General features: G+C 41.1%; 1 protein-coding gene across 2 annotated transcripts in view; it reads right to left on the bottom strand.

Annotated features, from left to right (window-relative positions):
- The window catches only part of SRGAP1 (SLIT-ROBO Rho GTPase activating protein 1), a 274067-nt gene extending 259896 nt beyond the window's left edge, over nt 1-14171 (bottom strand). For both annotated transcript variants that reach the window (XM_060025148.1, XM_060025149.1), the window contains exon 1: nt 13791-14171. In XM_060025148.1, coding sequence (XP_059881131.1) covers nt 13791-13857 — 67 coding nt within the window. In that variant the 5' untranslated portion in view covers nt 13858-14171. The remainder of the gene's footprint in view (nt 1-13790) is intronic.
- Nucleotides 14172-25236: the final 11065 nt, after the last annotated feature.

The raw sequence follows: 25236 nt of genomic DNA, 5'->3' as shown, positions 1-25236 counted from the left end.
ACCGCAGAGACTAAAAAGATACAATACTATAAACAATTCTATGTTAGTAAATTAGAAAATTTGTGGGGCTTCCCTGGTGGTGCAGTGTTTAAGAAGCTGCCTGCCAATGCAGGGGACACGGGTTTGAGCCCTGGTCCGGGAATATCCCATATGACGTGTAGCAACTAAGCTGGTGCACCACAACTACTGAGCCTGCGCTCTAGAGCCTGTGAGCCACAACTACTGAGCCTGTGCGCCACAACTACTGAGCCTGCGTGCCACAACTACTGAAGCCCACACACCCTAGAGCCACAACTACTGAGCCCACGTGCTGCAACTACTGAAGCCTGTGCTCTGTAGGGCCCATGCACCACAACTACTGAGCCCGCAGGCCACAATTACTGAGTCTGTGCTCTAGAGCCCACAAGCCACAACTGCTGAGCCCGTGTGCTGCAACTCCTGAAGCCCGCGTGCCTACAGCCCGTGCTCTGCAACAGGAGAAGCCCCCGTAATGAGAAGCCTGCATGCTGCAAAGAAGAGTAGCCCCCGCTCACTGCAACTAGAGAAAGCCCATGCACAGCAACGAAGACCCGACGCAGCCATAAAAAAAAAGAAAATTTGTAAATTTGAAAGCAATGACAGATTTTTTTCTTTTTCTTATTTAAAATTTTATTTATTTTTTGGTCATGCCACGCAACACGTGAGATCTTAGTTGCCCGGACCAGGGATTGAACCTGTGCCCTCTGCATTGGCAGTGCGGAGTCTTAACCACTGGACTGCCAAGAAAGTCCCGACAGATTTTTTTTCTTGATGAAAATACTAAACTTGGATAACTTTACTAAACATTTAAGAGTGACATAATTCCAGTCTTACATGAATTCCTCCAGAGAACAGTAAGAGGAAATAATGCCCAACTAATTTCAAACATGATTACTCTCAGATTGCAATGTAGTAATTATATTTTTAAAGAAAGATAAATATCTTCACTTAAAAATTTTTTTTAAATTAATTATTTATTAATTTTTGGCTGTATTGGGTCTTTGTTGCTGTGCACGGGCTTTCTCTAGTTGCGGCGAGCAGGGGCTACTCTTCGTTGCGGTGCGTGGGCTTCTCATTGCGGTGGCTTCTCTTGTTGCAGAGCACGGGCTCTAGGTGCACGGGCTTCAGGAGTTGTGGAACGTGGGCTCAGTAGTTGTGGCTCGCAGGCTCTAGAGCTCAGGCTCAGTAGTTGTGGTGCACGTGCTTAGTTGCTCTGCGGCATGTGGGATCTTCCTGGACCAGGGATCGAACCTGTGTCCCGTGCAGTGGCAGGCGGATTCTTATCCACTGTGCCACCAGGGAAGTCCCTTCACTTTTTTTTTTAATGTAAAGTCACACTCCTATATACCTCATGGGGCAAAGGAGAAACCATTACAAGAAATTCAAAATACTTAGAAGTTAATTTTAATAAACTTTACACATCAAAACTTTCTAGATGAAGCAAAGATGGTACTCTAAGAGGAACTATCACAAATATTTATTAGGGGAGAATATTTATTGGGGAGAAGAACAGATGCCTTTGTTAAGAATGATGCTTTTATTAGAAATAACATTTACATTAGAAAAGAAATTTATTGCCTTAAATGCTTACAGTAGCAAAGAAGGATAAAAACAAATGAGCTGTATGTCCAACTTAAAAAAAAACAGATAAAGGACAGAATAAATCTGAAGAAAATTTAAAGGATGAGAGTAAAGATAAGAGCAGAAATCAATAAAAAAAAACAACAAAAAGAGACAACCCCCTTTTAAGATTCAGCAAGAAAGAGATAAGGCAAAAATAAATATTCTAAAATAATTTTTTATTTTTATTTTCTGGCCCGACTGCATGGCTTACAGGATCTTAGTTCCCTGACCAGCTGCCCCTGCAGTGAAAGCGCCAAGTCCTAACCACTGGACCACCAGGGAATTCCCTACAATAATATTTTAAATTAAATACAGATCAGCCCATATTTTTAAAATATACTATCATCAACATTATGTCAATATATTTGAAAACTTACACAAAACAGAGACATTTCTAGAAAAACATAACTTAACAAAACTGACTTCAGAAGAAATATAAAGAATAAATAATCCTATCAGTAGTAAAACTAATGATTAACTGCTGATTAGCAGTTAAAAGTTCTTCACACAAAGAAAATAACTAGGCCCAAATAAGCAGTTTTACCGACCTTTCAAGAGAAGGAATATTCCAAAATTTCAAACTCCTTTACAAAATAGAAAGAGAAGCAATGCTCTCCAATACATTCTGTTAGGCTAGTATAACTGAAATATGAACCCAGACAAGAACATTATCTGAAAGGAAAGCCATGGGTCTGTTTCATTCAAGAATTTAGAGACAAAAAACAAAAAACAACAACAAAAACACCTGAACTAAATATTGGCAAACTGAATCCAACTATTTACATATATAATACAATGATGAAGATAGGTTTAATTCTGGAATACAGAGATGGTTCAATATTAGAAACTCTGTAAATATTTCTCATTACATTAACAGATCAAAGAAGAAAAATAATATCAATAGATGCAGGGACTTCCCTGGTGGTCCAGTGGTTAAGAATCTGCCTTCCAATGCAGGGGATGCAGGTTTGATCCCTGGTCCAAGAACTAAGGTCCCACATGCCGGGGGCAATAAGCCCGCATGTCTCAACTACTAAGCCCACATGCCACAACTACACAGCCCACATGCCGCAACTAGAGAAGCCTGTGTGCTGCAACGAAGAGCCCATGCGCCACAACGAAAGATCCCATTGTGCCACAATTAAGACCCAATGCAGCCAAATATATAAATAAATAAATATTTTAAAAAATCAATAGATGCAAAAAGAAAAAAGGATAGCTTTCAACCAACTATTAATGATTAAAACTTCAAGTAGGGCTTCCCTGGTGGCGCAGTGGTTGAGAGTCTGCCTGCCGATGCAGGGGACACGGGTTCGTGCCCGGTCCAGGAAGATCCCTCATGTTGCGGAGCGGCTGGGCTCGTAAGCCATGGCCACTGAGCCCGCGCGTCCGGAGCCTGTGCTCTGCAACGGGAGAGGCCACAACAGTGAGAGGCCCGCATACCGCAAAAAAAAAAACTTCAAGTAAACAGAGAATACATGAAACTTAACCTGATAAGAATATCTATAATAAACTGAAAACAATCATTATCCTTTATGGTAGAAGAGGCTTGAAAACACTCCCTTTAAATCCAGAACAAGAAAAGAATGACAATTCACTACGTTTATTAACTTCATACTCAAAATTCTGCCTAGGGCAAAAATAGAAGAATAAATTAAAGCCGTAAGGTTTGGAAGGAGGAAATATAATTGTCTTTATATTTGCAAATAATAAGATTTTTTTAACCAAAATATGAACAAATTATTTGAAATAATAATAAACTAGCAAAGTGGCTGGATATAAGACCAATATGCTAAAGTAAACTGCATTTCTGTATACCAGAAAGAATTAGAAAACAATTTTAAAAGAGATCTCATAGGGCTTCCCTGGTGGTGCAGTGGTTGAGAGTCCGCCTGTCGATGCAGGGGACGCGGGTTCGTGCCCCGGTTCGGGAGGATCCCGCATGCCGCGAAGCGGCTGGGCCGTGAGCCGTGGCTGCTGGGCCCGCGCGTCCGGAGCCTGTGCTCCGCGACAGGAGAGGTCCGCGTACCACAAAAAAAAAAAAAAAGAGAGATCTCATAAACATTAGTAACAAAAGTGAAATAAGTCTAACAAAAAACAGAAAATATAAAACTTTACAGTAAGATATTTAAAAACAACTAAATAAATGGAGAAATAGTCATATTCATGGGTAAGTAGAACTTATAATCTAACATACAGTTGCCAATTCTCTGCTAATTGCTTTATAATTTCACGCAGTTTCAATCAAAATGGCTATGGGCTTCCCATGGAAGGAAAACTGATTCTAAAATGCACATGAGGGACTTCCCTGGTGGTCCAGTGGCTAAGACTCTGCACTCCCAATGCAGGGGGCCCGGGTTTGAGCTCTGGTCATGGAACTAGACCCTGCATGCATGCAGCAACTAAGAGTCCACATGCCGCAACTAAGACCTGACACAGCCAAATAACTATTTTATAAATAAATAAATAAAATGCACATGAAAGAGAAAGGACCACGATCACCAAGATACTTCTGAAAGGGTATAGGGAAGTAGAATTTGGCCTACCAAATATAAGACTTATTATAAAGCTATAGTAATTAAGATAGTGTGGTATGTGCAAGAATTTATAAATTAACCAATGGAACACAACAGAGTGTCGAGATAGACACATGTATACATGAAACTCTGATCAAGACAGAAGTAGCTAGTAGATTACTTTTTAAAAGAAGAAACTATTTAGCAAGCGGAATGAAAAAAGTTGGTCATCCACATGAAAAGAACTAAAAATATATCGCTAGTTCACAATATGAAAAATAACTTCAGATAAATTAAAAACTTTTATGTCAAAAGCAAGATTTTAAAACATTTCTAAGATAATATAGACAAATATCTTTCTGACCTTAGAGTAGGGAAGGATTACTTAAACACCAAATATAAATAATTGATACATTTGAACAAATGAAAATGAGCAACTTCTCAGAGATATCTTTTTAAAATATGAAAATACGAACTACAAACAGGGAGAAGATATTTGCAACAGATATAATTGACAAAAGATCAATATTAAGAACATACCAAAACCAAACCAAAACAAAATGCACAAATCAATAAGAAAAAGACAAACCAACAGATAAATGGGCAAAGGTATGAATAAGCATTTTAGTGACAAAAGCAAATGGCTCTTAAATATGTGAAAAGATGCTCTATCTCATCAGCAATCAAAGACATACAAATTAAGCCAAAATACCATTTTACCCCAGTAGACTGCCTCTCCAGAAAACCTTGTCTTCATGCTGACTACTGGTTGTCCAAATCTGTTCTCTCCTTTCACGGTCATGAAGTTGTAGCTGAAAACAGGGCTGCCCCGGGAGACTACATTTGCCAGCCTCCCTTGCAGCAAGCTGTTGTCCTGTGACTAAGTTCTCACCAGTTAAATGAATGGAAATTCTCTGTATTATTTCTGGCCTGGATTTTAACACATTGGCCATATGCTCCTCAAGACTCATTTTCCTTCCTGTAAGTCAGAACATGGATATACTTAAGACCCAGTTTCAACCAGGCATACAAGTTCAGTTCCCTAGGTGATGGCAGAGGAACGAGATGGAGAAAACTCAAATAATTTAAGGAGGCAAAACTGTCCTGGTAGCCTGGACTGCACACCTCCAGACTGTTATGAGAGAAATTTCTACATTTTTAGGTTATTGTCTTTCAAGGTTCTCTTTATTATTATAGTTTAGCCTTTACCTTAACTAATACATTGGACCATACTAAGTGTTTTTCAGGATGTGGAATTCTCATTCACTGCTGGTAAGAGAATAACTACCAAGCACTTAGAGAAAAGTTTGACATTAGTAAAGTTGACCATGCACATTCCCTATGACCCAGCAAGTATACACAGAGAAACTCATGTACACGAGGAGACACTCACAGCATTTTATATATTATTATTAATCATGATGGCAAAAAGTGCAAATAACCCAAATGTCATAAAGAATGAATAAATAAATAAAGAATAAATAGCTTCCAGGATTTTCATGCACTGGAATACTATATATCAGTGAAAGTAAACTAATGATAGCTACACACATTAATGTAGATCAATCTTAATATAACATTGAGTGAAAAATGGAAGTCATAAGAAGGCATACTTACTTTGAAAATTTTTTATTAGAGAAAATTTTAAACATACACAAAAGTAAAGAGAATAAAATAATGAACCCCATGTACCCAACAATTATCAATTCCTGGCTAATCTTATTTTACCCATATTCCCACCTACTTCCTCCTTCCCCCAGATTATACTGAAGCAAATCTTAGCCATCCCCAAATACTTCAGCACATATATTTAAAAGATAAAGATTTGTTATACATGCCAAAATACTATTATTTTTAAAAATTAACATCAATTCTTTTTCTTTTTTTTTTTTTGCGGTATGCGGGCCTCTCACTGTTGTGGCCTCTCCCGTTGTGGAGCACAGGCTCCGGACGCGCAGGCTCAGCGTCCATGGCTCACAGGCCCAGCTGCTCCGCGGCATGTGGGATCCTCCCAGACCGGGGCACGAACCCGTGTCCCATGCATTGGCAGGCGGACTCTCAACCACTGCGCCACCAGGGAAGCCCAACATCAATTCTTTAATATCATTAAAAAATCTGGTATGTGTTCAAAAGGGCTCTGTATTTTTGATGCATGTATATAACATACATCAAAACTATAAAGAAAACTATAAAACTATCATAAAACTTTAAAGAAAACAAGGGAATGATTAATACTAAATTCAGAATTGTTATTGAGGGGGCAACAGGATGAAGAGAGATCTGTTAGAAAGGGGACAATGTGGGGGTTTCTAGACACTGCTAAAGTTCTATTTCTTAACCTGGGTGGCTACTAACCAGGTATTCATTTTATTATTATGCATTAAATTGTAAATAATTTTCCGTACCCACTTGTATATATATTTCACCCAAGAAAAGAAAAGAAAAAGAGAGGCTGCTTCTCCCACCCTCCCACTCCCCAACCTACGAACTGTTAGCTGAATTCAAAGCAAGAAAAAACCCAAAGTATATCACTGAGCTGTAGGCAAACAGGAAGTTTGAAATTGTCCTGTGAACAAACCTGATCAGCAGAGGTTCAATCTCGCCTGGATGCACCTTGGCCCACCCCCATCCTGAAGGAGGGTGGGTCTCAAAGTGAGATTCCTGCGTTAGGCCAGGAAATTTACCAAGGAGAGGATGTACTGAGGTCCAAAAGTACAGGAAATACAACCTATACCAAACAGGAAAAATAACCGGAAACTCCTCCCACCACGCGTTATAGCTTGGTATGTACATAGAAAGCTGAGTCCACCCATGCAAAGCAGCCATGACAGTGACTGGCACACCCCGAGCGCTCAATAACTGTTAGCTGCTGTTACGATTATTTTTCATTATTATTATTTCATCATCCTTTTTTCCCCCTCGCCATGGAAGTTAACTTTAATTATAAACTTTTGACTTCACAGAACATCTGACTTGGAGGGAGTGATGTTTTATTTCATTTGTTGGTGACATATACGACTGAGGTCCAACTACGGTTTCTCCTCATGCTGAAATCCCACTACCCAGTATGGCTGACACACGTGTATGTACGTAGCTATACATCAATTTAGCTCTGTTTTAGCTTGTCCTAACCATGCTTTTTTTTTTTTTTAATGGTCTCTCTTTTTCCCAATTATTATAAAATATTTCTCCATACCATAAAACGTTCTTCAAAAACCACTGTTAATGACCCCATAACATTCCATGTGCACAAGTTAGTTAACCATTCCCCAGTGGAATTTAGTTAACTATTCTCCATTGTTGGACACTCTGACTGTTTCCAGCTCTGTGACTTTCTAAATGTGTGTAACTTACACATTTGAATTCAGTTTAATTTTGTGATAATACTTCATTGGACACCGTAGATAATTCTGAATGATCGCCATGTTAGTTTATACTATAAAGGAATGATAATTCAAAACAATTACTCTATTCATTCAATTAATGTTTAATGAAGCCCTATACCAGGAGGTGTGGGAGATATATAGACAATAATTTTTTTTTTTTTGCGGTACACGGGTCTCTCACCGCTGCGGCCTCTCCCGCTGCGGAACACAGGCTCCGGACGCGCAGGCTCAGCGGCCATGGCTCACGGGCCCAGCCGCTCCGCGGCATGCGGGATCTTCCCGGATGGGGGCACGAATCCGTGTCCCCTGCATCGGCAGGCGGACTCTCAACCACTGCGCCTCCAGGGAAGCCCTAGACAATAATTTTTAATATCAAAGTGCTTTCTGTTATATGTCAAATATATCTCAATAAAGCTGGAAAAAAATCAAAGTGCTTTCAAATGAAGCAAAAGCAAATTAGCAGGTACAAGTGAAATTTTTCATTTCTATATTGATTTTAAAACAAAATATTTTGCTCAAAACTATGATATTAAGTCAGAGACTTTATCTGACATCATAAGAATCCTTTTCACCATGGGTAAATAAAATCAATTGATTGGACTACAGTTTTCATTTTCCATTTGGCATCATTAAAGGTAGAGAAAATGTAAAACAAAAGTTGTAAGCAAACACATGGCAGCCCAGGAAATGTGCTTTTCAGCTGTTACTTGTACTTGGATAAAAAGGAATGACACAATAAAAAAAAAATCCACCTTATAAGGAGCTGGGAATCTCTCTGGTTTGCCTATCACATATCCCTTTTTAATCCCACCATGAAACTCACTCCATTCTAAAAGTACAGAGGGCTTTATCAGGATGATTTAAGAATCGTCCACTTTGGGATCTATTTAGGCAGCAGATTGGTGATTATGTATTTGAATTTCAAAAAGCTTATCTAAGTCAGAATGTAACAAGAAGCAGTTGAAACGTAAAGAAAAACAAAATGAAACAGATAACAAGGCCTAATTTTTATAGACTATTTATCAGTGCCAAGCGTGTGATAAAGGCTTTCCACAAATCACCTCACAGAAGCCTCACAAAGGCAAGGAGGTAAGTACTATTATTATCCCCATTTTACAGATGAAGAAGTTGACTGTTAGGGCTCAAATATATTATTAGTGGCAGGGCTGAATGGCTAACACCAGTTTCTGCTCTTAAACACTATGTTCTGTTTTTTTCCCATCCTGACATACCAACAGGTGAGCATATATATGTTGTCAATAAATTAGAAAGTAATTTGGGTCCAACGAATAAAAATACCTTCAAATAACTAAAAATGTCTTCTAGTAACTGTCTCTATTCCCAGCTTCTGCCTTCAAACCACTAAAACAAAGGTAGACTGAGTGATTAGACATACAGTTTACTCCGTATTTTTTCTTAATCTTAATTCTCAGTTATGTAACTTGAAATAAAAATAGTTAGCATAAAAAAGGGTCTGCTCAGTCCACAAAGTAGACTCTCAAATTGGACCAGAGCTGAGGATGTGAGGTTCCTGACCTGGTCATCACACAGCACAGGAGTCAGCAAAGCAATCTAGACAGAGCTCAGATTTACCATCCCATAGCATACTCCAACCCTCACTGTATTTCGGAGCATGCTTTGCTTAAACATTTCTCCAAAACTATTTCTTAAGATACTTTGAAGTTCATGAAACAAATCAGGTTTTCTGGACAACATAAGAGGGCTTATTGCAGTAGCTTCACTTAGTATGACCAAAATTTCAAGTGCGTTACATTTGTACATATTCACCATATTTTTTTCCCCTTGATCTTTAAACCACCTTGTGAAGCTGCTGCCTGGGCATTGTGGTTTCTTGAAATGATCTTGGTGAAAAAACAACTTAGTTATGGTTAATCAATTTAATTAACTCCTCCTGTTAACGGACCAGAGTTGCCGTTCTCTAGTCCATCCAACTATGATTCCTTCAACGGATGTAAAGTCTAAACAGGTAAGTGTTCTATCTCCTACTCTTCTTTGTGAGGAATCTAAAAGTAAACCACTGTTACCGAAAAGCAGAGGACCTGGGTTCCAGTCCCACATTTGTTACAGTTACTTGTGTAACTGACATTATGCCTCCTTGTACCGCTGAAGTGGGCTGGACAGGAAATGTTTAAAGTCCTTCCCAGCTATAAAGTTTTAATTCGTAATTTAAATTGTTGTTTTCGATTGCAAGTTAAATGAAGAACATTAGAGGTAGACACAGGTTCCCTATGAGTGACAGTAGCACTTTTAATTTCCCTATTGAAACCTATCACATGACGGGAGGTCATATTAAATTGAACTGGCATTTCCTTATGCTCCATCTGCTACCAAAATGTACTATTTGTAGTTCAGGCAGCAGAGCGGTTGAAAAACACCAGATTTTCTTGGCACTTCCTGCACGTATGGCACATAGATGAGTATGAGATTATCCTCAGGAAAATACTGCAAATAATAGCTGTCAATTCTTAGCAACTAACAACACGCATTATTAAAAATAAACACAACCTCCCATCCATGAGTTCCACCTCACAAAATGTGTCTTTTGTTTCTTCTGACTCTTACATGTGAACCAATATTTTTTACATGGGCTCTATAATATTTCTGCTGCAGAATTCAAAAATTACTAGATCTCTAAAATCTACAGATGATCCCCAAAACTTCTGTTAGCCACTTGCTACGATCTTGCCAGAGATGCTAAAAGTAGTGTAGTCAACTGGTTTGAGTTTCATACACTTTTCCAGACAATCTTGCTGTTTAAGGGTCCACACAAATAAGAGCTTAATTTCTCTGGATTCTAAATCTTTGGGAAGTTGACCAACACGCATGAAGCAGTCTTTCTCCTCCTATAGTTAACACATTACCTAACACATTAATCTTTTAAATTATTGCTTGGGGTCCTTTTGTCCTCGATTTAAACCTATCTATTCCTTTAACTGCTTGTATAATTCCCAATTCTTCCCCCTCTTACAATTCTATGCTCTACTTTTCTGAACGTGGTTTTATTATTTTTCTGTATTTTCTGTGGTATTACATTTTAATTCCTTGAGAAATCAGATAATACATAGTGTTTGTGAATTATGAAAAAAGTTAAAGCAAAGGTAACCCTCCTCAAGACAGGGCAGCCAAGAGAAAACGCAAAAAGCTTGAAAATTTTACTGCATAATTAATGTGAACTGACATGACATCTTCAATTAGACTCAAAGACCCTTAGGACTGAGAGAATCTAAACTCCTTATCTTACAGATAAGAAAACCAAAACCCAGGAAGAAGCTAAGTGACTCGCCCTACATGATACATCTAACTGGATACATTTATGGTCTTACCCATAAAATTACAGCATAAAATTACACGTTACACCTAGGATGGTTCTTTTCACACTGAAAATAGCCCCATGAAGTCTGTTTCCTAAACACATGCAGGCAGCCACAGTGGCTAAATCCCACATCTGTGGAGTCATTCTTTTAAATCAAACCCTTACCTCAGAAATTCTGAGATAAATGCAACTGGTATTAGGGGAAATGGGAGAGAATAAGAAAGGACAATACTCCAGAATGTTAGATTCAAGTCAGAAGGTAAAAAAGTTACATATAATCAAAAATGACTCTTGATACATTTAAGTGTATCACAGATACACTTAAATCACGCAGAGAGTCCAATATTTACGTCTTTATTCATTGGGAAGAGACCAACGGCTTCTCTTAATGAGTCCAGCACAGCTAGGTTTTCCTCCAGCAACAGAATAAGCCACTTTGTTTTGTTTACCGTCAGATGAAATACCTGTTAGAATTGAAAGAGTTGGTTGCTCCAAAACCACCTACCTTTAAGCAGTGGACTAGCATCTGCCAGGGTGAGATACTCACCCTTAAAGAGGGGCTCAGGAAAAGAAACGGAAAACCAGGATCCTACCTCTGAAACTATCCTTAAAAAGGTACCTATTCTCACTGCACAGGACAGCGGGCCTCAGGCTCTATTTAACTATTTAACTCATTTCTCTTCCACTGCCTTCTTGATTTTGCCTAGTAAATTCAGGTGAATGTGTGCCATTCAAGGTGTATATGATCCAATTCCATTGTATTGATATTTCCCTCTTCCCATATTTGCATATGAATAGAAGGATCTGGGTTAGACACAGGATGTGTAAGTATTACAGGGGAAGTAGATGAAGTGTGGACACAGGCTCTGATGAGAAGGGCAGGTCAGGTGTAGTAAAGAGCCATAAAGCAGCCTGAGGACTCACAGGTAAGTGAGGAGGGTTGAAGGGAATAGACAGATCACTTTCTATGGGACAGAATTTGTTCCAAAAGTAATTTTTACCATGTTTGTGATTTTTCCTTGGATTGGATTTGATGGACACATTTTAAGCATTGCAACACATCCCATTCTATTGATTTTTATTTTTTTAATTTATTTTTGTTGTTGTTGTGCCCCACAGCATGTGGGATCTCAAGCTTCCGGACCAGGGATCGAACCTGCACCCCTTGCATTGGAAACGGAGTCTTAACCACCGGATTGCCAGGGAAGACCCCATTGTATTTATTTTTAAATCCATATAGACGGCCTATACCCTCAAAGCATATAAGTAAGCATATAACTATAAAATTCATACTCTGAAAGAGATTAATCATGAGAATATTTTTCAGATAAAGACTTGATCATGGACAAATGACCTTAGAGCAGAAATACCGAAACCAATACTTGGAAATACATTCTACAAGTCAGTGCTCCAAGCAGCAGGAAAACCAGACTGCTACCCCTTGAAGACCTGCCACAAAGAGCCATGTGGAAAAACCGCACAGAGAAATGGTGATTGTGAACAAGAGTTCTACCTCAGTATGAAAGATTTTTGGCTGTGTTGGACCGTTAAGAAAAGAAAGGTTATGCTCATTAGAAAGTTTACCTGTCTCGAAGCAAATAATTACTTCTCTGCTAACATAACTTCCATGTCAGTGTAACCAGTTCCTACAAGTATAAATTATCTTAATTGCATGCAGATAAAAATCTGTGTTTCCTGAACAGTGTTCATCTTAACTCCATTACTGGAGTCAACCTAAAGGAAACTTAAGTCTCTGGGCTTGCATAGTGTGTTTGTCTCTGGCCATGATGAGATGGTCCAGATTCACACTGATTGACAGAGGGTTTCCCCACCAGGTCCTCTCACAGGACTCCAAGCATTTTCACAACTTGACCACACAAAAGAACCCCCAGTCTGCTCCTGCTATTCCCAAGACAAGTACAGGAACGCCTTTCTCTGCAGTCCTTTCATAAGATTGTGTCTGTACAAACACAGGTGTCTACAAAGCAATTTTTATCAACTTTGCTTTGAATATTCCAAAGAACAGCAGTGATCTCAACACTCCATCCATTGTCTCAATGGATGGGAAAAGCTACCCATGAGAGACCATAAAGGAGGGAAAAAAAAAAAACCCAAATATTTGTTTATTAAACTCTTCAACAGCAACACAAAATACTTGTACTGGAGAGAAAATATATTTTTTAAACCACAAGGCACGTTAAGTAAAAATGCGTAATCAACCTTAATTAGATTCCTTCATCAGTTGACAATGTAAATGGATGGAAACTACTACTCAAATATTCAAACCTTCATTTTACATGCAAGTGGCCTCCAACAAATGATAAAGCAATATTCCCGTGTGAGTGTGAGAGATTAAAAGGAGGAGTCAGATTCCACTAGTCCTTGCTGGTTTAACTGCCCAGCTTTTAGGGAGCTATTTTATAAAAGCGGGACTCGCCCTGATAAATTAGTGAACAGTGCGAACGTCAAAAATTGCCTGCACTCAATGAAGCTCTAGAGCACTTCGGAGCCAGACTTCAAAAAATGACTCCTTAAAAAAAATTACGTTGTGACAATGGTATCGTTTAAAAAAAATAATAAGGATGACGGTGATGATAACTGGGCAGGAACCACTGCTGCTGCCTGCCTCCTATGTAAGTTGCCCGGCTGAAGGTGGTTAAGTTAAAGCCAGTTCTCCCCTATTGGAGGGGCGCCCTGGCAGCGGCGGAGAGCCACCCGGTTTCCAGCTCCCTGTGGGCTTGACGGGACTGGGACTGGGATTGGCTTCCACGAAGCCCCGGGTGGCTCAACGAGGCGCTCTAGCTGTCCCTCACCACCTCCCTCCAACACAGACCCCAAGTGAGAAATGCAACTCCCGGAGCACAATGACAAGAAAGCACACAAAAGGAGCAAGGCAGCCGCTCCCATCCTTACCTTTGACTTGACTTTCATACTCGGCTATGATCTCTTTGTCCTTTTTGAATCTGCTCGGAGTGGACATTATCCAGCTGTTCTGGGTTTGCTTTCAGCGGGCAAGTTCTGTTCGAGGGTCACCGACCAGTCTCCTCGGAGAGGCAGAGAGTTGTACTCCCACACGCCGGGAACCCAGAGGCAGCACCGACAGGAGGGAAAGGGGGAGGGAGAGGAGGAGGAGGAGGAAAAAAAGGAGCGAGCCGAGGACTAGATTAACCCGGGCGCTGGCACCATACTCTCCGGATCGAGCTGCCGTCGGTGATGCTGAGGGGAGCCCAGGGCTCGGGGCCGGAGAGGCCCGGCGCGCCGGCAAACTCCAGCAAGCGAGTGGTGGGGGGCGTCTCCCTGCCCACCCCACCCGGAGCCCGTCCACTTCCTCTACGACCGCTGGGCGGACGCGGGAATCGCGCCGGCGCTCCGCACCATTGTTAGCAACCCGCACGGGGCGCGCGGGGCAGGGCCAGCCGGGGAGGGCGGGCGCCGCGACTCTCCCTTCCTGCTCCAGCCGCCGGCTCCGGCGCTCGGGGGTCCCGCCCGGGCTGGGGATGCTACTGCCGCTCCTCCGTCGGCACACACGGTTGCTACTGCCCCGGGCAGGCAAGAGGAATCGCGATCCTAAAGCAAGTCCCGGGCGCCGACCGCAAGGGCGTCTGCCGCACCGTAAGAACGCGTCCTGGGCACAGCCCCGGCGGAGTTTAGGTCTCCACCGCCGGCGCCTCGCGGGGCCTCTGCCTCCTGGGCCACCGTGCGCCGAGGCTGCCTCTTTCTCCCCCGACCCCCTTTCCGCTGCTGCCCCCAGGAGGCCGCCGGCGACAGACACACTCGCACACGCACCCGGAGGAGCCGCGCCCCCGGAGGCCGCAAAGTTGCCGGCACGTTCACGGCCCGCAGCTCCCCGGCACCTGGAGAGCGAGCTACGGGCGGCAGCGGCCGGGGCGGCCGCGCGGGGCTCGGCGAGGCGGGGCAGGGCTCACGGGAGGGGTCGGCTCGGCAGCGCGTCCCCTTCTCCGCCCTCGCCCCCTCCCGGCGCGGTGAGGAAGCGCCGCGCTCGTCCGGGAAGATGGACGCCTCTTGTGGCCAACCACAGCCCGGCCCTGCGCGTCGAGCCCGGCGGCCGTGGGCAACGCCCCCAGCTCCTCCCCGAGCTGCGCAGCCCCAGCAGCTGGGAAACCCCTCCCGACCCGGCGGTCTGTCTTTGGCCGAGGGTGAGCGCTGTGGTGGGGCTCTTTTAAGTGTACAGTGGGGAAATCCAGACTTTGGATGTCTCCATGGAAGAAAAGGATGTCACTCCAAGATGTCACTCCAAACCCCAGAAGGAACACTGGAGACTGAATTGTGAACGTCTTGGCTGTTAAGAATCAAAGAGCTAAGCTGCTTGATCAGGCAGAGAAAAATACCCATCTTGAACACCATTATTCTCCCCATCCTAGAAGCAGCTGGAGGGGGCTAGGATGGCGGGAAAGGCGTGGTGGGGAAACAGGTCACACTTAGGATGTCACCAGGTTTTGACGGACACATTTAGCGTTTGGGACCTTCCTTCTCCAATATTATGGGCCTGATTTACCAAAGTGATTTGTCCAAAGGCGTGTCCAGTATCAAATGTTTTCCCTGCTAGATCTAAAGAAGAGTAGGGACTTCGAGACTTTAATCATTCATTCATGTATCCAGTGATAAAATTTCTTACTGCGAACCAAACACCAAGTAAGAGCTAAGGATTCAGAAAGTAGAACCCTGCCCTAAAGGATCTCACGGTCTATTGTTTTACAAAGTAATTACAGGCGGTACTGTGATGCTATAAGAGAGGTACTGCCGGCTTTGCGAGCCCTGAAGAAAGAAAAGTGGCCTGCATAAGAGGTTTGGGGAGAAAGGCTTCCCACAGAAGTGGTATTTGAACCGCATTTAAAGGGTGAGTAGTAAGTAGTTTGCCACCTTAGAGAGGGAAAGTGTTGCATTCCACGGAGAAGAAGGAGAATCCTACTCTGGGAGAATTGCAAATGAGTTACAGGATGCCCTCCTCTAAAATACCAGATCTCTGATGGGAGGTGAAAAATATTTTTAAAATTTAAATATATGTGTGTTTCAAGTGGTAGTGTGTGCACGTTGTTTTAAATTATATGGCCTTTTAAAATTTAATTAAGCAAATCTTTTTAGTTTATAACGACAGAATAGAATGTACGGAAAAAATGTAAAAAAAAAAAAGTTTTGTTTCCATTTTGCCACACAGGAGGTTAACTACGGAATCGCAGACTGCCCTAATTTCACGTGGGGCTGTCTTATGTAAGAGTGTAGCGTGAAGAGCCAGGATATTCCAAAGCAGAGGCTGAGAAGGAAGGTCAGGGCCAACTGGGAGAGGCCTCCTGTGCTGAGCTCTAGGACACAGTTCTGCAGACAGCAGGGAGCCTTTTAAGTAGAGAAGGGTCATGATCACATACATGTTTTATGAAGATAACTGTTGGCAGCATGGAAGGATGAGTTGGCTATGGGGGTGGAGAGACCAGAGGCAAGCAGCACACTCTGGCGATAATTGTAGTCAAATCTAAATGTGATTAATGTCATCCATCCATGGTGCTACTGGGATTTATTTCATATTTGCACTTGGGAAATACAACTTGGTACAGAGAATGCAGCCCCTGGGAATGAATTGTTGGCTGAGTTTAGACCTAAAGCACCGTGGTAGTTACAAGCCCCAAAGACAGTGTACCCAGAGGTGAATCATATATCTGCGGCTTCCTAAGTGAGCTGATAAAAATTACTGCATCTCTTGGGGCCTCAGTCTCCTTATCTGTAAAATGGGTTAATGCCTAGTTCCTGGGACTGTTATAAGCACTTACTGAGATAATCCTTAAAAATTACAAGAACACCACATCTTTGTACCTACTCAGTTATCTTTGTTACTGTTATCTCAGTTTTAATCTTGGAGAGAAAGCTATTTAAAAATTGGAGACAGTATCTTAATCATCTCTGATTTTTATCATAGTGCCCAACAAACTGTCAATAAACTTTTTTTTGAATGTTAATGTCTTAATATTAGTAAGCCACCATTTTATTGTTGTAGAAGGTTGGGTCCCAAATAAAACAAAGCATTTTGCATACATTCTTATAAGAACCCTACAAGGTGCATACTATTGTCCTCGTTTTACAGAGAGAATCTGGAAAGTTCAGTAAATGTGTAAAGTCCTGGCTGGGCCAGAATTCCAGCCCACATCTACTTGCCTCCAAATTGGGTTTTCCCAATTTGCTGTTCTTCTGCCTACGAACTTATGATTCCTTTAAACTTGTGAAGCAGGATCACATACAGTGAACTGTGTATGACTGATCGATGGTTTTCCCTTGGTGGTTTTCTTCTGATCCAGCCAATCAGTGTGATTCACAAGTCAGTTCTTCTTTTCATAGTTTTATCTCTTCAGGTTATCCTTATCTTTCCCATATTTTGCCTCACAAATCTTATATGGAGAATGCCTATGAGTTAAAATCCAGAAAGCCCCCTAGGGTCAGTCCAATTTGGGAGACAGTCAACTGAGTCTAATTCTGTGACTTTGCTCCCCCTTGTGGTAGCTGTTTTCTTAGCTATACAACAGGGATGGCTGCACTTTGCCCCCTAAAACCTACCCCTCCCCTGCCACACTCTCATTCTTTAGCGGCAAGTGGTGAGAAATTTGGAGCGCCTGAAAGTGGGACCCATACTGCAGATTAATCCACTCCATTATATAATATTCTCCTTTTAGGACCACTCCAAATTTCCAGAAGTAGAAGTTAATTCATTATCTGATCATAAACCCTGGGAGTAGGTAGGAGAACGTACCTGGCGCCTTGCAGCCACAAAATAAATCATGCACCTTACTGCAGCATCACTTTGTCCTAGTGGTAAATAATTTAAGTCATTTAAAAAGTTAAATACAAACACATTAAGGACTCAATGCCAAATCGACACAATTTTTTTAGTTATGGTTTTAGTGTCTAAGAATTTCATGTCTGAGGTGGACCAGTCTGCTACTCCTCTTCATAGAAGGAAAACGTTCTCCTCTGCCCGTTGGGATGAAAAAGTTGATGAAGCCCTGCCAATATCCTAGGTTTTATTCTTGGATCCAGCCTGAGTATCAGAACACCAACTGTTGTGCATGCATATCTTATATTGTCTTGACTCTGGACCCTTTAGCGTCTCAAATTGCTTGCAGTAGTGCTTTCCATGGACTGCATTTTGGTATTGTGTCCTGGGGCAGAGTTTTATAAAGTATGAGCTCACCATTGATCACCTACATCAGAATCACCTTGGGAGTCTCTTTGGAATTCAGACACATGGGAGCTGTTCTACACTTAAAGCCACACTTCTTGACTTCAATGTGCATACAAATCACCTGGCAATCTTGTTAAAATAAGGTTCTGATGCCTGCTGGAGTGACACCTGAGATCCTGCACGTCTAATAAGCTCCTAAGCCATGCCAATAATTTTGTCATAAAGACCATACTTGGAGGAGCAAAGACCCATAAGGTCCAAATTTTGGCTGAGGGGAAAGTCCTCCGGTGATTCTTATGCTTGAGAATATTTGCCCAAGGCCCAAGAGCTGTTTTAAAAAAAGAGCATCCTTATAAAAGATTTGCTACATTTACTCAAGTGATGCCGATGACATTAAGATTTTTTTTCAATTTAATGTATCTCTAAGAAACTGGACTGTTTTCACCTTCAAGATAATAAAACGTTTAACTTCTTCATCTGTAAAATGGGGATGGATAATAATTTCCCTAATAGGTTTGTGGGTTTCATAGGGATTAAATGCAAAATGTACATAAAGCGCTTAGCACCAAGCCAGGCACATAGTAAGTGCTACATAAATGTTGCTTGTCCTTGTCATTGCCATTATTGTTTTGGTGCAGAAAGTTAACTTCCCAGTTTACACCAAACTGTTGCAATTGTGGAGGACCTTATAGTGTGTTTATCTGTGTCTTATTTACCTCCCTGTTTAAACCTCCTATGCTAATTGAGAATTTCTTTGTTCTTAATGGGTTTGTTTTGTAGTTTATTGGTTTACTGTGTGTCTGTATTTCTGATACACTACCTCAAATTTTTATAGAATGATTTCTATAGTCTATTCAGTTCTAATCAACAAATATTTATTGTCTATTAAGCTGAACCATATGACAATGCGGATATTTGACCATTTTTGACGTAATAAATGGCAATGCCATATGACTCAACCCAATACTATCAGCTCACACTCTGCAATTAGTGTAAACAAAAGTCAATAATAAAAACCCACTTCCGAATATCCAAGTGAAGCCTCTGTTGAACCCTGCCCAGATCTAGGGAAATCCCATTCACTCATAGGTTGGATTAGTCCAGTGCAGTCTGCCAGGTAGTCAATCAAGAAATATTAACCACTGTTGTAAAAGAAACTTGGCCCATAATTTAACAGCAGCTTGTGGAAATGGACCATATAAATAGCCATTTTCCCTTTTCTGGCAACAGAGTAGTAAAGACAAGCTGTTAAAAGATCTTGCCAATTTCATTCTGATGCACTTTCCCTGGCAGGGAAGAGGGTAGAATGTTACAATAAAGATGAGTTTAGATGAGGCCCTGGAGGGGTCAATGCAAGAGATACTACGGACAGTAGGAGAGAAAGGATGGAAAAGGAAGAGGTAAAGACACTAGTCACAGGGAGAGAAGCTGCAAAAGAGAACAATAAAATGAATGATTCTTCTAAAATGTTCATTTGTATAATTTAGCTCCCCTCCCCTCCAAAAAAATTCTTCTCCAATTTTCAAGAAAACTAAAGCTAAAATAAATCAGGACTTTTAAATGTCTGTAATTTTCTTTGAATAAAACTGCTTTATAATATTTTTAACCATCTGCTTAAAATCACATTTCCATTTTGCACAGATCGTTAAAATAGAATTTACTTTGTTTAATCTCATATTCATAACTTCCAAACACCCACACATAACAGTCTTCTCATCAGAGTTACTATTTTCTGATTGAAATCCTACTACGACTTCCCATGTGGCTGCTGCACAATATAAGCAGAATATGAATATTCAACGAGCCCATTCTGATGAAAGTATTAAATCCCATCACTTAGACAAAAGAAAAAAAAAAAGGTATTGTTACTCAGAGGAAAACAGCCAAAGTTAGGCGAAAAATGGCAGCTTCAATTCAGTTGTCAGATTCAGAGATGGATTAATATGTAGAGCAAATGCTCATAAAAAGGTTGACTGTACCGAGAAATACATGCATCTCTAATGCTTATATTTTAGGAAATGAACGATAGACTCCTCCCCTTCTTGCCATTATACTTTGGCAGCAGACATTTTAAGACTGCCTAATTTTGTCTCGTCTTCTACAGAGAAACAAGTCTGCATACAGTTATTCCTCATTTTAGATATAGATATGCTCCTGGTGAGTATACCAGGGAAGTGGAAGGTTGGTAAATGGAATCTTATTTAAATATAATGGAGACCCTTGCTATTTAAAAGAATCTCAAGGTATAGCGTTTTGTAAATCAAAGAATATTTTTGGAAAACAATTATCATCTGCCCTAATTTTTTAATATAAAATTGAATTTTTATGTAGTACGCCTTTCTTTAAAGCAGTGGTTCTCAAACCAATTGGAACCAGTGTTGCCTTTAAACTTTTAAAAATTTATTTATTTAAAAAAATTATTTATTTTTTGAGCAGTTTTAGGATTACAGAGGGCAGAAAGCACAGAGAGCACTGGTATACTCCCTCACCCCTGCCACTTCCCCTTTATTAACACTTCCCTTATTATTAACATTTTGCATTTGTGTGGTACCTTTGTTACCATTGACTAGCCAATATTGATATATTATTATTAGCTAAAATCCATAGTTCACATTAGGGTTCACTCTTTGTGTTGTACATTCCATGGGTTTTGACAAATATATAATGACTGCATTCACTAACATAGTAGCATACAGAATAGTTTTACTACCCTAATTGTCTCTTTTTTATAATAAATATTTTTGTAACACCTCACTTAACTATCCTAAAAGAAAATAAAATTTACCCACACTCATATTTTTCTTTATGCAGTCAGTGTATTATCCTACCTGTAAAATGAAGGAGAAATAAAAACAAAGTAAATCATAATGAAGTGATATAAATTTCAATATGTAAATACTTGGACCCAACTACACGAGAGGGATTGAAGTAGTCAGATAAATTTAGATGTAAGAGAAGTAATAAGACCAGAAGATATTCCATACAAGATGTACAAACTTCATGTCAATTATATCTCAATAAAGCTAGGAAAAAAGATTTACAAGTCAATGAATACAAGTCAAAAGTATGCATGAATGTTAGAATAAAAACTAGCTTACTCAATATATATAAAAAAATACTGTGTGTTTAACAAGTAAAATGGAGTAAGACTAAAGTTTCAGATAACTTAAATCAATATTTCACATATATGAACGCCTGGTGGGATAATTCTTCATTGGTAGGAGACTGAGCTGGGCATTGTAGGACATCCAGCCTTGGACCTGTTCACTAAATGTTAACATCATCTCTCCTCTCTGAATATGGAGACAAATCAACTCCTGACATGTCCAGAAGCTTCCTATGCATCAATTCAGCTTCTACTGAGAACCACTCTCTTAAAAATCTAATGCGATTATAGGACCTGGTATCACTATTGTCTCCTTGGGGCTTTTCTTCTGGAAAACTTTTCCTGCCTCATCTTCTGAATTTTCCTTAAAAGAACTCAGAATTAGATGCATGTCTGAAGGCAGGCATTCTTGACTGTGAGGAACTTTCACCCCAAGAGGTGTAATATGATCTGTTCTTGGGGTTTGGAAAGATATTATAATGTCTATATTCTTTTAAAATTTCCTTTTTTGTGCATGTTATATTTTGTAAAGTCTTACTACAGTAGTATATGTATATAATTTATTAAAAATAAACAGATATTGAAGTTGAATGCTCAAATATTTTTACTGATGGGGTTAATAATAAAAAAAAAGTTTGCAGATCCCTATCTATAAATACAGTCAGATACAAAGTAGCAGATAGCACTTGTCTTTAACTTTGGTCATATCTGACATCCTTTCAGAATCCTGAAGTACTAACAGTGATCCTTACCTATTACTTGGTTAAGGTGCATTTGGGACAGACCTAGGATCCTTCACGATTAGCCTTCATGGCAATACAGCTTCATCTCTTACCATACCCCATCCCTTCCCTTGCTTCAGCTGCACTCCACCTCTCACTGCAGTTCAGATGCATTTTGTCTCTCTCACACCTTCACACTTCTGCACACGCTGTTCCTTTGCTTGAAACTGTTGGGGAGGAAAACTTTTCCTCCACCCTCTTAGGTTCAATTTCTGAGGGCCTGTGAATTAAACTGACGTAAGGCAGATTGATAGGAGAAATAAGGTGTATTTGTATGCCTACAGAGACTAACAAAAGAAGTAGCTAGCTTGCTAAATGGTTAAAGTGAGAGGCTTATATACCTAACTTAGTAGGGGAAAAAAGAGGGAAGAACAGCCTTCTATAGAAAGAACAAATAAATTTCTTTAGGAAAGACAAATGGGTTTTTAGAAGAACAAACAAGAGATGAAAAAGTCTGTGATAATGTTTGGTTAGGCAGGTGAGAGTGGTCTTTCTATCTTCTTCATGGCCATGAAACCCCCTGGAGAGGGGATTTATGGCAGCCTCGTTTCCCAGAAGTTTCTGCTTTTAGGCAGATAAGTGAGGCTCCAAGAAGGCTTCTTTCTGCATCTGTTGAATTTCAAATGTTTTCAGCTTAAAATAATCTTCATATCAACTCTGGGGTTGTGAGTGGGTCGCCATAGAATACACACAGTCATACACACATGAGCACACTGTACCTGCCCCTCTCCCATCCTTTGCCTGGCTAACATCTCAACCTTCATAACTCACCTAGAGCATCATCCTAGAAAAACCTTCCCCCCAACACCTTCTCCCAGGCCACATTAAGTCCCCTTCTCATGTCCCCGCACCTCACCCTGAACCAGCACCTTGTGCTTTCTTTGGGCAGAGCACTTACCACTCTATGTTCTGATTTATCTATTTGTCTGATCACCCTTCTGATCTGTATGGTAATGGAGCATGCTTGAATACTGTTCCTGGCATATAGTAGATGCTCAATAAATGTCTGTTGAAAAACGTGAATGAATAATGACATCATTTGACAAATTGCATAATTTGGACATTGTGTTGCTCTTCAGTGGAAATTCCTTGTATCTGAGGATCTTCCTTCATTAATTTTGATGAAGTCAAATTATCAAAATGAAGAATGATGAATGAAAATAAAAGATGGAGCTATGACACCAAGAATGAAAGTAAGAAGATTGCGTTTTAGCTGAGACACCTTTAGGTGAAGTCTCTGAGAGTAAGATCTGCTAAGTTTGAGGCAACCACGGTGTAATGGAAAGAGCCCTGGATTTAGAGGAGACCTGGGCTTGGGTTCCAGTTCTGTTGGTTTGACCTTTCTGACCTTTTGTTTTCTTGCTTATGAAATGATGGAAAGAATATGTAATTTAAGAGCTGGAGAGAGAGAATGTATTTGAAATGACGTCATAAACTCTAGAGCTCTGTACAAAGTGTGAAGTGACCTGTGAAGGCAGCCCAGGAGAACCTGACTTAATCAGAGACAGAGATTCCAGTGTGTTCAGACAGTGGGAGCATCTCCTGTGGGGGAACATGGTGGGACATCAAGACCTCCAGCCATCCACTCGGGCTGGGAATGAACTCTTCAATTTCAAACTGGGTTCACTGGCTTCCTGGAAACACCAGCTGAGTTGCATAAACCCAGGGCAGCCTATCTGGGTGGAATTGGGGTTCCTAGATCCACTTGTTTACCCAGTTTGGGCGGAGCAATAACCTGTGGATTAGTACTACGGATCACCGTGGGGTACAAGGAGGCAGAACAAGTAACTGTCCAAGTGGTGTGACTCGGGGGAACCCCCGGGAAGCTCTCTGGCCAAAATGGCTTCCCTACTGGCCTCTCCCCAGTGCTTGAAATTCCTATATTACTCCATCTCTTTGATGGGGTCTGGCAGTCCATTTGGAATAAGAAAACTGTGACTAGAGTCTGTTATTATTAACTAAGTCTCCACAGAGATCTTTGTTTTCCTTCCCACAACAGCAATAACAATAGCAACAACAGCAACAATACCAACAACAGCAACAACACAGCAGCAGCAGCAGCAACAACAGCAACAACAGCAACAGCAACAACAGCAGCAGCAACAACAGCAACAGCAACAACAGCAGCAGCAACAACAGCAACAGCAGCAACAACAGCAGCAGCAAAAGCAGCAGCAACAACAGCAACAGCAACAGCAGCAACAACAGCAGCAACAGCAACAACAGCAGCAGCAAAAGCAGCAGCAGCAACAGCAGCAGCAACAACAGCAACAGCAGCAGCAACAACAGCAACAACAGCAGCAACAGCAGCAGCAACAACAGCAACAGCAGCAACAACAGCAACAGCAGCAACAACAGCAACAGCTACAGCAACAACAGCAGCAGGAACAACAGCAGCAGCAGCAGCAACAACAGCAGCAACAACAGCAGCAACAGCAACAACAGCAACAGCAGCAGAAACAACAACAGCAACAGCAACAACAGCAGGGAACACTCGTTCAGACTTGTAATAGTGCAGCTCCAAGCAGTTTACATGCATAACTCATTTAATCCTCGTCACAGCCTTGTGGGCTTGGTGCTATCATTATCAGCCCCATTTTATAGAGGAGGGTATTAAGACACAGAGGGTGACAAGTTTTGTTTTGTTTAATATTTACTTATTTATTTTTGGCTGTGTTAGATCTTAGTTGCGGCACGCGGGAACTTTTCACAGGGGCATGCAGGCTCTCTGTTGTGGTGTGCAGGCTTCTCTCTAGTTGTGGCGCCCAGGCTCCAGAGCATGTGGGCTCAGTAGTTGCAGTGCGTGGGCTCAGTAGTTGTGGTGCACAGGCTTAGTTGCTCCGCAGCGTGTGGGATCTTAGTTCCCAGGATTGAACCTGTGTCCCCTGCATTGGAAGGTGGATTCTTAACCACTGGACCACCAGGGAAGTCTCAAGGGTGACAAGTCTTTCCCAAGGACATATAGCTAGTAAGTAGCAAAGCTGGAATCAGAATCAGGGCAGTCTAGCTCCAGAGTCTAATACTTAACCACTAAGCTGTTGCCTATATATTTGTGGCAATGGAACACAGTATGCAACAGTTTCCTAGTTCCCTGTTAAAAACTGGTCCCCAATCCCCACTTTTATTGGAGAGATTGTGTTTGCTTTCTTTTTAATGTTAATATTATAGAATAGGGGGAAATAACCCTCCCCTCAGTGCTCCCAGGGAAATAGTGATTAGATGTCATGATTTAGCCCATAAAGTCTCCTCTGAAGAAAGCAAAAAAGAGGCCAAACCTCTCTTCCC

Source organism: Delphinus delphis, chromosome 11 (genome assembly GCF_949987515.2).
Source record: "Delphinus delphis chromosome 11, mDelDel1.2, whole genome shotgun sequence".
NCBI classification, from domain to species: domain Eukaryota; kingdom Metazoa; phylum Chordata; class Mammalia; order Artiodactyla; family Delphinidae; genus Delphinus; species Delphinus delphis.
Note: the sequence above shows the minus strand (reverse complement) of the source record. Positions and strands in the feature narration are given on the sequence as shown.